The sequence below is a fragment of the Oncorhynchus tshawytscha genome, linkage group LG08, assembly GCF_018296145.1.
Source record: "Oncorhynchus tshawytscha isolate Ot180627B linkage group LG08, Otsh_v2.0, whole genome shotgun sequence".
In the NCBI taxonomy this organism is placed as follows: domain Eukaryota; kingdom Metazoa; phylum Chordata; class Actinopteri; order Salmoniformes; family Salmonidae; genus Oncorhynchus; species Oncorhynchus tshawytscha.
In genome coordinates, this window is record NC_056436.1 from 56137225 (window position 1) to 56152200 (window position 14976).

The window sequence follows — 14976 nt, forward strand, 5'->3', positions numbered from 1 at the left end:
AAAAAGCCCATATGACACTGGATGAGAAAAAAAACTTTAGTGAGGCTTTACATGTTGTTGGAGGTCAGTTTAGCACAGAAAATGCCGACTTCGTCAATCTGCGCCATAGCCGGCCGCCTAATCGTGCCTAATGAGCAGGCCGGCCCTCTCACCCACCCAGTAATGAAGAGTACCCCGTGCTCGCAAGACTGTCCTGAAGATACCTCTGTATCCCGGTGACATCGGTCCCAGATATCCTACAGGCAACAGACCGAAGACTGAACACACACATGTGTCAGTGGCAAAGGGAAAGAGCAGGTAGCCCAGTGTGAAGGGGGAGAGAGGAGGAGCAGGCAGAACCAAGTGCATATGTCTTGGTACTATGCATCGCGCAATGTCTTGTCGTGCATGCCTCGCAAATTCACCAAAGTAGCCTAAAGTCAGCCTCTTTCTCTCTGGTTGTATTTAAATATACACAACTGTCCCCAGTCTAGTTAGGCTATAACACCAAAAATAATATGTTTTGTGATAACTGCACCGTGATTTTAATTATATGGGGGAAACATTGTTCCTGAGATTAGGGTTTTTTCTTAACGTTAAGGATCCAAACTTCGTTTAAACGTATAAAGTGTTCACACCACTAGTAGGTACCACTCTAATCATCGCCATTGTAGCTTTCGATACATGAACCTGGCAGTACTCAAACACGTGTGAGAAACCTATCCCTGAGGAATATAAAGAAACAATGTTTTTTTAATGATTAATTATGTTCTAAAATGTCAGCCCTAATTAACAAAAACATTTGCGGTGGCTACCTGTGGAACGCTACCATTCCGAGCTATCCCGAAAACGACGAAAAACAACGCATCTAATCTGTCCTACACCATGCAGTCACCACCAACAGAGTACAGTAGGATTATAATAACCCAGTGACCCAAAGCCTCAGTGTCAGTCAATGTTTTTAGCAACAGAGCATTTTCCACTGCCTCTCCCAGGCCCTGTGACCCTCCTGCTCCACCTCAGGCTGATTCTCCACTAAGCATTCTGGATGCCTTCAGCTGAGACAGGAAACCCACTGGCCGAGAGGAAGAGGCCATTAAGAGGGGGGTGGGGGCTGAACGATATCTAGGACAGATGACCTAAAAGTCCATTTTAGCCAGCCGGGAGCCTTTGCCTCAGCATGTTGTTTTCAAGGGTTGTCTCAATGTTTAATTTAGATGTGTGTTACCCACCAAGAAAGTATCAGTGAATCAGACTACACTGCCCAGGAAATCGTAGAAGTTTTTTTTTTATTCAGACAATGATTAACAAATACACTCCTTCTCTCCTACAGTTTTGAGATTAGTGGCCTCCCACAGTTCCCACAAAATTGATCATATGTAAATTATGAACACTTTGTGGTGTGGAAAACCCAAGAGGAGGAAAAGAGAGACAGCGAGTTAACCGCGGCCATCTTGAAATAGAGCATTAGCCTTGAAAACCCTTTAAAAATATTTCCAGAGGCCCATAGAAAGGGAAAGAAAGAAATGAACAAGCAGGGGCCTCCAGTCTGAACATGCCAAAGAGGCCTTTTCATTCAATTACTATAAATGGAGGAAGCTGACCTACAATTTCCACTTGAGCCATCACAGACATCACTTCATATGGCCTGAAACTCTGCTGTGCAGTCATGGCATTATCATTGTTCTCCTCACGTGGCACAGATAAGCACAGGCGCAATGAGAAGAACTTGCAGTAGCAGACGTGGTCACTAGCTACACAATGAACGTGACTAACGTTGCACACATCTTCCAAGAAGATTGTTTTCATTTAACTGCAGGCAAGGACATGATGCCTGGCCTTGACACTTTTCCAGGTCAACTGGAACCACAGTAAATTCTAACTGGTGGGGGGGGTGGGCTGCAACAGTACGAGCATGGACGGCAGAGGTCTGAACAGAGAGGGACTGCTAAACAACCAACAACTGATGCATTCATCAGGGCAAGGGATGCAGCCCCGAGTACAGGCCTCGGAGCCAGCTGCTGCTCGTTACGAAACTGGATAGTAGCCAGGAGAGACACGGCCCTATGTACAATGAGGAACTGTTTTCAGATGACAAATGAGGCAGGGTGTGTGTACGTGTGTTTGGAGTGGGGGGGGTTACAGGTTCTGGCCCATGGACCTGGTTCTGAGCGTCAGCATCTCAAATGTATCGAGTTCTTAGCGATCCACCATCTTTAATTCATAAGATCCAAAAGATAAACAGAAAGCCAAACTCATCTCCTCTAGCCTGCTGTAAACCCCCACTCGACAAACGCCTGTACAACAGCTGCAGAGGTCTTGGCTCCGAAAGCGAAAACGGCATCCTTCCAAACACAAGTACGTGGAACGAGAGACTGCGTAAACCATCTGTAGAAAAATATGTTTTTTTTTCTCCAAAGCTCCAGTTGCCTTTTTCCTTTTGAAAACTGCTTGCTGCCTTCTCCAATATTGATTTACATTAAGTAAATGTTAGTGAACAGTTGAAAGATGCTGTAGTCCATTTGTTATTGAGAAAGGAAATGCAGATGGTAGTTGGTAATTATTAAGGCAGTGCGAAGCAAACTGTAGCCTACCCGCAGTCGGGTTTATTTGTTGGGAGAAGCGTAATTATGTAATTGATACAGAATTTCTCCCTCCAATTCCTATGCCATTTTTTGTCCGTGCACGGGCACCCTGACATGAGAAGCGGCATCAAACGTGCAACTGGAAAACAATTACATGCACATTCAAAACAATTAACTTGCAGAGTGGTTATCCTGGCGACACAAGCATGAACTGTTTTTTTTTTGCCTGAACTTGTCCTCACCTGAATTTGAAACATGGGAGAGGAGACCTTCCAGTTAGACCTGCTGGGTTTACTGAATGAGAGCTGAGCGCAAACGAAGATTACACCGAAAGGGATATACTCAAGGCCCTTCAGTACGGCCTAGCGTTACAGTCTACAATCCAACAGTCCTATCAAGCCACCTTCATGAAAACGCATCATGACTGCAGGAAAACATCCAAAGATGATTTACGCGAAACACTGCAGAGCCTGGCGACAGATGGGTGGAGATTTCCAGCCAATGAAACATTGTATTGTACTCCAGATATACTTTGAATGGAGTGAGGGCCAGAGCATAGTGGTATGAGATTAAGAAGGCAGCACATCCAAGTGCCTATGCTCAACTCACTCTATGACCCACAATGGGTCACTATATCTACAGCTGGGTTTCACTGCGACATGAAACCTCCTTACTGCATGCAGCTGCACCTTCATTAAACTTATGGAGATAAAAATACTACCATGTTTTACAACTAAGAGCCAGACATTTTTCCTGACCACATGCCTAGTTATCAGAAAGAACAGTCTTGTTTTGGTTACAGTCTTGCCATGACTGAACTCTTAGTGACCTCATTTGGCCCACTCGTCATGATTTCCTGTTCTCCTGCACGGTAATGTGTTCAGTCCTGGATGCCAATCATGTTTTATTAGTCACGTCAAATAAACTTGTATCTGCTACTGGTGTGCAGTCTGGAACCATTTTGGTCAGCATGTCCACACAACAGATTTAATGGAATTTTCACATAGCTCGCTGTAAAATCAGGTACTTGCAAATGTATTCTTGGCATGCAAGTCGGCGGCAGTTTGGGATACCACCCTGTCTTTAGCAAACTTCACCCCCCGTTGCAAGGCGAACCATTGGCGTGCCAGCAATTACAGGGCATTTATTTTCCTTAAATCAAATTAACACCTAGTTAAAGATCTTCTCTATCGAAACGAGAACCAACATGCCTCTCTACACAGAAACAAAATAGGAATACTAATCTTGTATATGAAACCGGGATCGTTGGAAGAGGCCATGCTGCATACGAAAGGCCCTCACCGAGGAGGCAAAGAGACCCAATTCTTCAACCATGTCTCGAGTCACATTTCTGCAGTGCAGCACCAAAGATGTTATAGACCTGTAATTTGATTGGCTGTCAGACAGCTCGTGGTAAATACAGCATTCAGGGGTATTATGGTTGTCTTCGGTGCAGCCAGAGTATCAACTCAACACGCAGACCCAGAGGTTAGCCAGCATACAGGAATACAGACCGGATGCACAATCTGCACGTCTAAACACCAACTCAGGTGTTAACAGCAACTGGCCTCTTAAGATATTAGCTAATTATAACCTATATCTATATATGGTTAACAATTAGATGGCCTCAATAGTGTTAGAGACTTTGCAATCAAAACAAACGCATCTAAATAGTCACTAGTCCAACCAAATACTATCATTTTAGGTATATTTTAGTCTGTTGAGACTATGCATCCCGTAAGCAATATGTTCTTAGAAAATAAGTGGTCCACATATCTAGCAGGAAGTTATTTGAAAAGTCACTTCCACTTCTAATGATTTTACCCATACCACATCCAAGCTTCCTGCATCAATGACAATGATAGGCAGTCGAAACACCGCCTTCGCCCCCTCTTCGGGGAGCATTCCACTCCTGGCACAGACTAAATAAACAGTCCTAGATGCTTTATAGCTGTATTTGTGTTGTCAGCAGGCCAGAATACAGTATATTGAGGTCCCTCAAGTGAGGCCTCTCCAGTTGCCCAAATAGTATGAAAAACAATTCCCAGGATATAGATGTTAAGAGTGCTGTGACCTTCTTGCTGAGGGGCCCTATGCTCTGCAAGCCCCTCGTAGCCACACTTCGGTCTGCGGACAAGAGCTGGTCTGAGAGCCATGGTGCGGGCTGGAGAGTGGGGCAAGCCCACTTCAAACAGGCCTGCTATTTTAATTTCTGGTCAGTGGTGGTAAATCAGGCCTGTCACCTGGCCTTGGTGCAGAGAAAGGTCCATTCATGGCTGGAGCTGCGGAGAAGGAGGCACAGCTCCTCACTAGGGTGGGCTTGAGCCTCTCTCTGAAGATATGTGAGAGAAGGAAACAAAAACACACACCTACCCGAAACCGGCCGGTATAAAATACAGCAGATATCTTGACTTGCCACTCAGTATATCAGCAATGTTCAGAATTGTACAATAATATCATTGTCGATTGATGGTATTTTTAATCCACTATCCAGAGTCAGGAACAGATGAAGATTGTCAATATATCAAAAGATGGTCTTAAAATCAAGATGTCTGCAGGTCTCAATCTCAAACGAATGAGGGAAATGGCACCATCTAATAAGATGTTTTTTTTAGGGTGGAGGATGGTTTAAGAGAACGGATGTGGCATAAATACGGATACACAAGCGTGGGGGGAGTTGAGATAAAGGTATGTATGTTGTAGACTTTAGCTATGGGAAAGATTTGTGCTCAAGAGTCCAATGGATATATCTCAATAAAATAAATGAAGTGGAAAATATTTTGTTCCTATGGAGGGCAGAATAATGTCCCCTGGATGGGTTTAGGCTTTCAACCACCATTCCTGGGTGAGTAACTGAAATATGCCCGTCTTATAATCCAGTTGCTATACATAGCCAAAAGGAAAATACCATAATGTGTGTGTGTGTGTGTGTCAGACAAACTTTATTTTGACAGATGGTACCCATTACCGTTCAGTGACACTTCTTTGATATGGAGATCACACAGGAATGCATCATGCATTTTGAATGAGTTTTCACGTGATTATTCAGTAATTTTCAATGACGACCTCAATGATTCAGCATCAACGGGATGCACATTAGAGGTCAACCAATTATGATTTTTCAACGCCGATACCGATACTGATTATTGGAGGACCAAAAAAGCCGATAACGATTAATCGGCCGATTTTATTTATGTATTTGTAATAATGACAATTACAACAATACTGATTGAACACTTATTTTAACTTAATATAATACATCAATAAAATCAATTTAGCCTCAAATAAATAATGAAACATGTTCAATTTGGTTTAAATAATGCAAAAACAAAGTGTTGGAGAAGAAAGTAAAAGTGCAATATGTGCCATGAAAGAAAGCTAACGTTTAAGTTCCTTGCTCAGAACATATGAAAGCTGGTGGTTCCTTTTAACACGAGTCCAATATTCCCAGGTAAGACGTTTTAGGTTGTAGTTATTATAGGACTATTTCCCTCTATATCATTTGTATTTCATTAACCTTTGACTATTGGATGTTCTTATAGGCACTTTAGTATTGCCAGTGCAACAGTATAGCTTCCCCATCAACCATGTGTAGTTAACTAGTGATTATGATTGATTGATTGTTTTTTATAACATAAGTTTAATGCTAGCTAGCAACTTACCTTGGCTTACTGCATTCGCGTAACAGGCAGTCTCCTGGTGGAGTGCAGCGAGAGGCAGGTGGTTATAGCGTTAGACTAGTTAACTGTAAGGTGGCAAGATTGGATCCCCCGAGTTGACAAGGTGAAAATCTCCTGAACGAGGCAGTTAACCCACCCTCATTGAAAATAAGAATGTGTTTTTAACTGACTTGCCTAGTTAAATAAAGATTAAATAAAGGTGTAAAAAAAGGGGGAAAAAGGCCAAATCGGTGTCCAAAAACACTGATTTCCGATTGTTATGAAAACTTGAAATCGGCCCTAATTAATCGGCTATTCCGATTAGTCGGTCGACCTCTAATGCACACTGCTAACAAAGAGGGCAGGGCAAACAGATAGTAGGAGAATCGAACAGTCCGCGAAGAGGCTGTTTTAGCTTAAGTCTTCAATAGACTAGTGTATATCAATCCCGAAAATAAAACAGAACATTTCTTCAAAAAGTAGGACTTTCAGAGGTATTGTGCTAAACTACCATCTTTAACCCTGATCTTGTTAACCTTCAGGCCAAATTTATTGCAAAGTCTGAGATATTCCACATGTATTAGCGATGAAGATATCTACAGTTGAAAATAAATAGTCTGTTTCTGTTTAAAAGGGTTTTCCATGTCCCGCCAGGCCCCCTTCTCCCTGCTCTCCTTTTGCCGAAGGCCCAGTTAAATTGGCACAGATTCCACCCAGCTCACAACCAGAATCGCTGCCTAAGTGTTTCCACCTCACTTGCCCACCGATGGCCTTACAGTAGCACAGAAAACATAGGGGGGAAAGTCAACCATGCTACAATAGGCCGCCTGACACACAATGTAAAAGAGCAGCCTTGCAACACATGTACAACCTTATGTGCCTTCTTCCGGCAGACGGTCACAGAGCATACAGTACACAGCGATCATGGAGGGTTTGTGAAATGGACTACAATCTGACTCAGACTAAAAGGATTCTTAAAAATATATATATATATATATATATTTAAGCCTCTTCACAGATGGCACATTCGTTTGTTTGTGTAGCATTAGCAGAGCGGACGTGATGCTGCTGGCTAGTCGGTGGCTCACTCTTCCTGCATGGTCTCTGAAGTGTTGAGACTTCCCAAAGCACATTCCTCTTGGAGTGAGAGAGAGAGATAAAGAGAGAGAGAGTAAGAGAGACAGAGAGCGAGAAAGAGACATAACAGTTGAGCAAGTACTTAATACAAGTAATTCCAAGTTTGCTCCTCAGGTAGAAAAGTCAAAGTCATCCTTAATAACGGAATTCCTTTTGAGTTCAAAGCCATGCAAAACTGTGCTTCCCATACTGAGATGACAAATATAGGATCATTTATAAGGATCATTTGAGCTGGATGGTGGCCCACCCAATGCTTTAGCTTCGGAATCACCTTTCCGTCAGAAGTTGTTCTTCGAAGGCAATCTTTACTATATTCATGCGACCACAAAGTTCACACAACCACAAAACAGTGTGTACTGGTCTTCAAACATCTCCTCTGCTCAGGACAAAAGGGTTATTTCCAATAGTCACATTCGGTTGCTTGGCAGATAGTGTAACGCATGACTCTGCCAACAAACTGGCCTTGTAAACAATATGGAGGAGTGTTTTTTGTGTATGCTTGGCCTCAACAAGTCTTTTGGTCTATTTTTGTCATGCGCTACAGGATTTGTAAGTATTCTCACAGCGGTTATAGTAAGCCAGTGTGTCTAATGGAAGATAAAGTAAGTGTGTATGTGTGTAGAGGGGCTGTAGAGCTGAATGGTAGCTGACGGCGTGTAAAACACAAGGCACTGAATGCAGACAGAACAAAAAATGAATAGTTTGAATACATCAAGAGATTGGAGTTTGCATTCGGTGTAGAATTTGTGAATGTTACACCTATCACAGAGTGGCAATTCAGAAGCACAAGCCACTTTATTGGATGTGTAGACTTTGATTCTGTGACAGATGGTACAATAGCTGGGAGCATTAAAAACATGTAACAGACAGGTAAAATGTACCTCCTTTTTAATTCTGTGTGGTATTTACAGTGACAGTAGACATGGGTTTGTCCCTTATCAAAAAGACAACAAAAGGGAACGAGGAGTGGAGTCAAAGCGAAAACACAAGAGATAACTGTTGTTTATCAGATTGTTCCATGGAGAATAATCCTCTCAATAAAACCATATCAAAACAACCAAAACACAGGGCTGTCTGTTTAAGCAGCGAGCAGCTTTTCAGAAAGAATCCCAGTAATAATTCAAATCACTATTATATCAGGAAGCAACTTCCTGATAAGGATTATCATGTGAGATTTAGATTGGTGGCATGTACCAAGCGGTAATTCCATCACCAACCTTTGGTGTTGTCTCAAATTAAATCCGAGGATCTATGGTTGGAGGCAATCACAACATTCTGATACATTTCCGCTCAGGATGAATGGAATAATTGAAAAGTGTCAATCGTATGCAAATTGGACAAAGCCTTCCACTAGGGATGTGCATCTTTCCCTTTCAAGACGATTCTATACGTACACTACATGACCAAAAGTATGTGGACATCTGCTCATCGAATATCTCATTCCAAAATCATGGACATTAATATGGAGTAGGTACCCCTTTTGCTGCTATAATAGCCTCCACTCTTCTGGGAAGGCTTTCCACTAGATGTTGGAAAACAAATTCTGCGGGGACTTAATTCCATTCAGCCACAAGACCATTAGGGTGGCCGGGCACTGATGTTGGGCGATTAGGCCTGGCTCGCAGTCTCCGTTCCAATTCATCCCAAAGGTGTTCGATGGGGTTGAGGTCAGGGCTCTGTGCAGGCCAGTCAAGTTCTTCCACACCAATCTCGACAAACCACCTCTGTATGGACCTCACTTTGTGCATAGGGGCATTGTCATGCTGAAACAGGAAAGGGCCTTCCCCAAACTGTTGCCACAAAGTTGGAAGCACAGAATCGTCTAGAATGTCATTGTATGCTGTCGCGTTAAGATTTCCCTTCACTGGAACCAAGGGACCTAGCCCAAACCATGAAAACCATGTGTGGCCTACCACTTTGCGGATGTGCCGTTGTTGCTCCTATATGTTTTCACTCATAATAAAAGCCCTTACAGTTGAACGAGGCAGCATAGGGGATAAAAATAAATGTTTTATTGCATGGTGCAAGATTGAATGCAATTCATTGATTATTGAATGTTATGATGGACACAGCTTTGTAGAACCAAAACACAGCCCCTGCTCGACAAACTGGAACTCGAGAACGAATCATTTGGGGTGCTGCAATTCGCAAACAATATTGTGTTATTACCCTCATGCAATGTTTTACACCAAGTCTTTCATAATCTAGTCCAATTGCGGCCACAACTAGACCTTGTTTGAAATGTATCATAAATAATTTAGTTTGTAGGCCTTGCAGTCAACAAATGTACATTGTTTAAAGCACACTTGAACAACTCTCAGTCACAAATGACAGCTCTAATAAGCCCCTTGAAGTGAATGACATGTGAACGAGATGCTTGTATAATCATGACTCTTTCGAGTTTTCAGTTCATCGTTCGCCGATAGGGGTCCTGCGTGCTCTGAGCATTACTGTCTGAAATGAACAAAATGAGTTGAAACATTCATTCTTTTGACTGAACGAGTTGAAGAGATCTGAATCAGTAAAAACAGCGGAACTTTCCATCACTAGTGTGTGTGTGTGTGTGTGTGTGTGTGCGCGCGCGCGTAAATGATGTATGTTGTGTATACTATGTAGGCACCTGAGCTGAGCCATAAGGGAGACTAGGCATCTACCACCCTCACTACAAGATGTTTTTGGTCCCACCCCACTCTGGGTTCTGAAATCACCATCACCCACTAATTAACTTGCCATTTTTGCAGATTAAGTGTTTGAGCTAGTAATGTATCAATATTTACTTTTTACAAATGAACTATGACATTTCACCCCCCACCCCCATCTCAAAATCAAAGGGTTTTGAACATTTGAAAGTTTTCACATAGTGATCTTCTCGTCTATCGCTTCGGCCATGCAGTGCGCCTCGCAAAAGCGATTGCGATCCTCGTTATGAAATAAAAAATTTGACCTTGTATGTCGAAAAATTACCATATTCACTGATTGTTTAAAGCAGAATTACCACAAAATTACCATATAAACTGTTGGTTAAAGCAAAATTACCAAAACTATTGCTGATGGTAACCTCGAATAATCCAAATGAAATCTATTTGCAAGCCCCGTTCAGCAGGTATAGATGAGAGTTGTCTCCTGTAGCATACTTTTAATCTGGCAAAACACATTTTCAACATAGATAACAATAACCTAGCAAACTACATAGGCTGTCACTCAACTAATAAAGCCTATTATCACAAAATCCATGTAGCATTAGAATGCTGAAGGTGCCGTGCAGATGTGCAATATCAGGAACAAACTGCCTGCCTCGCGTTGGTCAGCGAGCGAAGCTGAGCACAGTGCGCAGTTTGACTAGGCTACTGATATTGCCTGGGTTTGTCCGGCATGCAAAATGACTTGGAGATCAATGACTGTCAACAGTCGTCACAAAAGACGAGAGGTATTTTCGGAAGGTTAGATAGAATGTAATACGAGCAACAACAAAAAATGTGAACCAGCTAATTGTAACGTTTGAATTTTCTGACAGACTCATGCCACATTTAGTTAGGTTTGGGGTCCCAGGACTGCACTTGTGTCTTAAACATTTGAATCGGGGCGGATGTGTATCGGTGAATCATTACATCCCTACCTTCCTCTCAGATCCATTTCAACAATGTACCTGTGTGTTCTGTGGGTTGATGATGGTATGAAAAGGAGACATGACAGAGCTATGATTCACCTGCTGCTATGTTATGTTAAATCAAGACTGTTAGGCAGCAGGTCCAGGTCACCGGTGTAAACTGGTTTAATAAGAAATAAATGCCACTGCAGACCTTCCGGCAACTGTTACATTTAATTGTCTCGGTGCAATGCTTCCATTTTCATTTCAGATCTATTTAATGTCTATCGCAATTAACATGCCGGGTCCACAATAGGTTCAAAATATCGATTAGGGGGAGAAAAAAATCCTCTAGCAAATTCCTGTTCATGTTATCGCCGTACAAAAGACAACACTGCCGTAGAAGAGCTTCAGGTAGGTTCCCAAAACCCAAAGGTTGCTTTTGATCCCTATTCGATCCCAAGTCTTTAACTGAGATCCAAGTTAGTGTTTTTACATAGCGCATGTAAATATATTAGAATCTCTCTCGACATTTATTGTGATGTGTTTGCCCAGCTACAGTGCCTTGCGAAAGTATTCGGCCCCCTTGAACTTTGCGACCTTTTGCCACATTTCAGGCTTCAAACATAAAGATATAAAACTGTATTTTTTTGTGAAGAATCAACAACAAGTGGGACACAATCATGAAGTGGAACGACATTTATTGGATATTTCAAACTTTTTTAACAAATCAAAAACTGAAGAATTGGGCGTGCAAAATTATTCAGCCCCTTTACTTTCAGTGCAGCAAACTCTCTCCAGAAGTTCAGTGAGGATCTCTGAATGATCCAATGTTGACCTAAATGACTAATGATGATAAATACAATCCACCTGTGTGTAATCAAATGCACCTGCATAAATGCGTATAAATGCACCTGCACTGTGATAGTCTCAGAGGTCCGTTAAAAGCGCAGAGAGCATCATGAAGAACAAGGAACACACCAGGCAGGTCCGAGATACTGTTGTGAAGAAGTTTAAAGCCGGATTTGGATACAAAAAGATTTCCCAAGCTTTAAACATCCCAAGGAGCACTGTGCAAGCGATAATATTGAAATGGAAGGAGTATCAGACCACTGCAAATCTACCAAGACCTGGCCGTCCCTCTAAACTTTCAGCTCATACAAGGAGAAGACTGATCAGAGATGCAGCCAAGAGGCCCATGATCACTCTGGATGAACTGCAGAGATCTACAGCTGAGGTGGGAGACTCTGTCCATAGGACAACAATCAGTCGTATATTGCACAAATCTGGCCTTTATGGAAGAGTGGCAAGAAGAAAGCCATTTCTTAAAGATATCCATAAAAAGTGTTGTTTAATGTTTGCCACAAGCCACCTGGGAGACACACCAAACATGTGGAAGAAGGTGCTCTGGTCAGATGAAACCACAATTGAACTTTTTGGCAACAATGCAAAACGTTATGTTTGGCGTAAAAGCAACACAGTTCATCACTCTGAACACACCATCCCCACTGTCAAACATGGTGGTGGCAGCATCATGGTTTGGGCCTGCTTTTCTTCAGCAGGGACAGGGAAGATGGTTAACATTGATGGGAAGATGGATGGATCCAAATACAGGACCATTCTGGAAGAAAACCTGATGGAGTCTGCAAAAGACCTGAGACTGGGACGGAGATTTGTCTTCCAACAAGACAATGATCCAAAACATAAAGCAAAATCTACAATGGAATGGTTCAAAAATAAACATATCCAGGTGTTAGAATGGCCAAGTCAAAGTCCAGACCTGAATCCAATCGAGAATCTGTGGAAAGAACTGAAAACTGCTGTTCACAAATGCTCTCCATCCAACCTCACTGAGCTCGAGCTGTTTTGCAAGGAGGAATGTGAAAAAATTTCAGTCTCTCGATGTGCAAAACTGATAGAGACATACCCCAAGCGACTTACAGCTGTAATCGCAGCAAAAGGTGGCGCTACAAAGTATTAACTTAAGGGGGCTGAATAATTTTGCACGCCCAATTTTTCCGTTTTTGATTCGTTAAAAAAGTTTGAAATATCCAATAAATGTCGTTCCACTTCATGATTGTGTCCCACTTGTTGTTGATTCTTCACAAAAAAATACAGTTTTATATCTTTATGTTTGAAGCCTGAAATGTCGCAAAAGGTCGCAAAGTTCAAGGGGGCCGAATACTTTCGCAAGGCACTGTACATTCATATTTGCAGTTACTTGGCAGAATATGTCAGCACATCGTCTTGTTCAAAAGTGCCAGATTCCCTGCATTAACCCTGTGCCCAATGCCAGAAACACTCACCTAAACTAGCATTGCATAGGAATTCTATTCAGGAAACAAAGTGTTATTATCAACCACTTTCTGAACAGAGCACAGAATGAGCAGAGGTGTTTAAACGGGGTTTTACATAATGTTTCAAGCAGCAACAGGAGGGCATCTGAATTCCTCACATGTTGTGTTTGGAGAGGTAAAGGGGACACTAAAACGTGCAGGTTCTGCGGCGGGTATTACACCCACACTCTCTCTTTCTGGTTTGATTAATGCTACGCCAGCATCTCTGCTCATCACCCAATAGTGGGCTGGCATTCTGACAACTAGATAATGGCTGCTAGTTCGACTTGTCATGGCGTACCGAGCAGTAGTCGTTTCCGTAAGGCATCGTGATATTTAGACGTTCTGTGGCAGGCCCAAATCTTTTTAGCATTTGATGATGTTAAAATGTCTTCGGAATTAGCCTTTTCTGAGCCGACTCGGCTGGAATCACAGCATGACGTGTGCTTTGTTTAATAGCTGCAGAAAAGGCTGACATTTATCACAATACGCAATAGAAAAGTTTGTTAGTGTGGAAGAACAAGGCATAACCTGCTCAGTAAGCGTTTAAATAGAAGTGAAAAAACTAGGCTTTTGCAAGGATCGCCTTACAGAAGACACAAAAGGAAATCCATATATCTCTTGAAAAACATCAGATTAATGTATGCAAATGAAAGCAGTTAGAATTCTGTTTTCTTCTTCAAGGAGACAGACCAGTGTCAATACAAAATGCCAAATCCCAGTTAATTGTTTGCGTGGCCAGGTGTTCTGTCTAAAGGGAACAACAATTATTTTGCAATACATTTTCCTCCTTTCGGTGATAAAACAAACACATTTTACAGTAATACCAAATACTGAACAAAAGCATCACCATATGGATCCCAGATATGGGCCCCATCACCCTTCATTTGGGTGCCTGTATGAACTCACATATTTATTTATTTATTTTTTTACCTGTGAACAGTTTGGTGATGGCCCTGTTCTGGCGGCGTGCAGAGCAGATGAGAAGGAGCCAGGGTGGGAGGTACTCGTGGTGGCTGGCCAGGAGCTCAGCGATGGTCCTGGGGGTGGCTGAGCCTGAAGACCTCTGTTCTCCCTCACCCAGCTGACAGCCTTCATCGATGGAGTCAACCAGGAGGAAGAGGGCCTGCTGAGGTGGCTTGGCACTCAAGAGTGGGAGGAGAACACACCTTTAGGGCAAGAGAGAAGAGGAGAGAGATTTAGAACTCTCTCTGTGCACCTAGCGCTTTCCACTGCGAGCTGATGCTGTTGAAAAGAGTTGAGGATGATTGCAGACGTACATCAACAAAAATAGATTTAATGTCGGTCTGAGTCACACGTTTGACTGTATCTTAGTAACTGTCTCTCTATCCACAGTTCAGCTTTCAGGCCCTTGACAGGCCTTCACAGTGCAAATGCAAATCTTTAGGGAATTGAAACCTGCAGTTATAGATAACAGGTGACATGTCCCCCCAAACACTTCTGAAAAAAATCCTGGGGAAAAGACTGGACTGTATGTACTGTATATAGACAGTGTCCTAAATATTTGTTCTTAGCCGGGAGCTGAAATAACTGAATTTCAACTGAATTTCAATTGAAAGCACACAGAGCAGGTCCATATTAATCAAATGATGACGTGACAGTTTACAAGGCCGCCGACTGTCTGGAATAACCAGGAAAATCTTTTGAAAGTCGTTAAAAAAACGCTGTCTGTG

The 14976-nt window shown here is 42.4% G+C and overlaps 1 protein-coding gene across 1 annotated transcript in view; it reads right to left on the reverse strand.

Moving 5' to 3' along the window:
* LOC112256295 (ankyrin repeat domain-containing protein 50) overlaps positions 1–14976 on the reverse strand; it is a 42441-nt gene that overhangs the window by 12173 nt on the left and 15292 nt on the right. The window contains exon 3 of the mRNA XM_024429442.2: positions 14216–14451. Coding sequence (XP_024285210.2) covers positions 14216–14451 — 236 coding nt within the window. The remainder of the gene's footprint in view (positions 1–14215; positions 14452–14976) is intronic.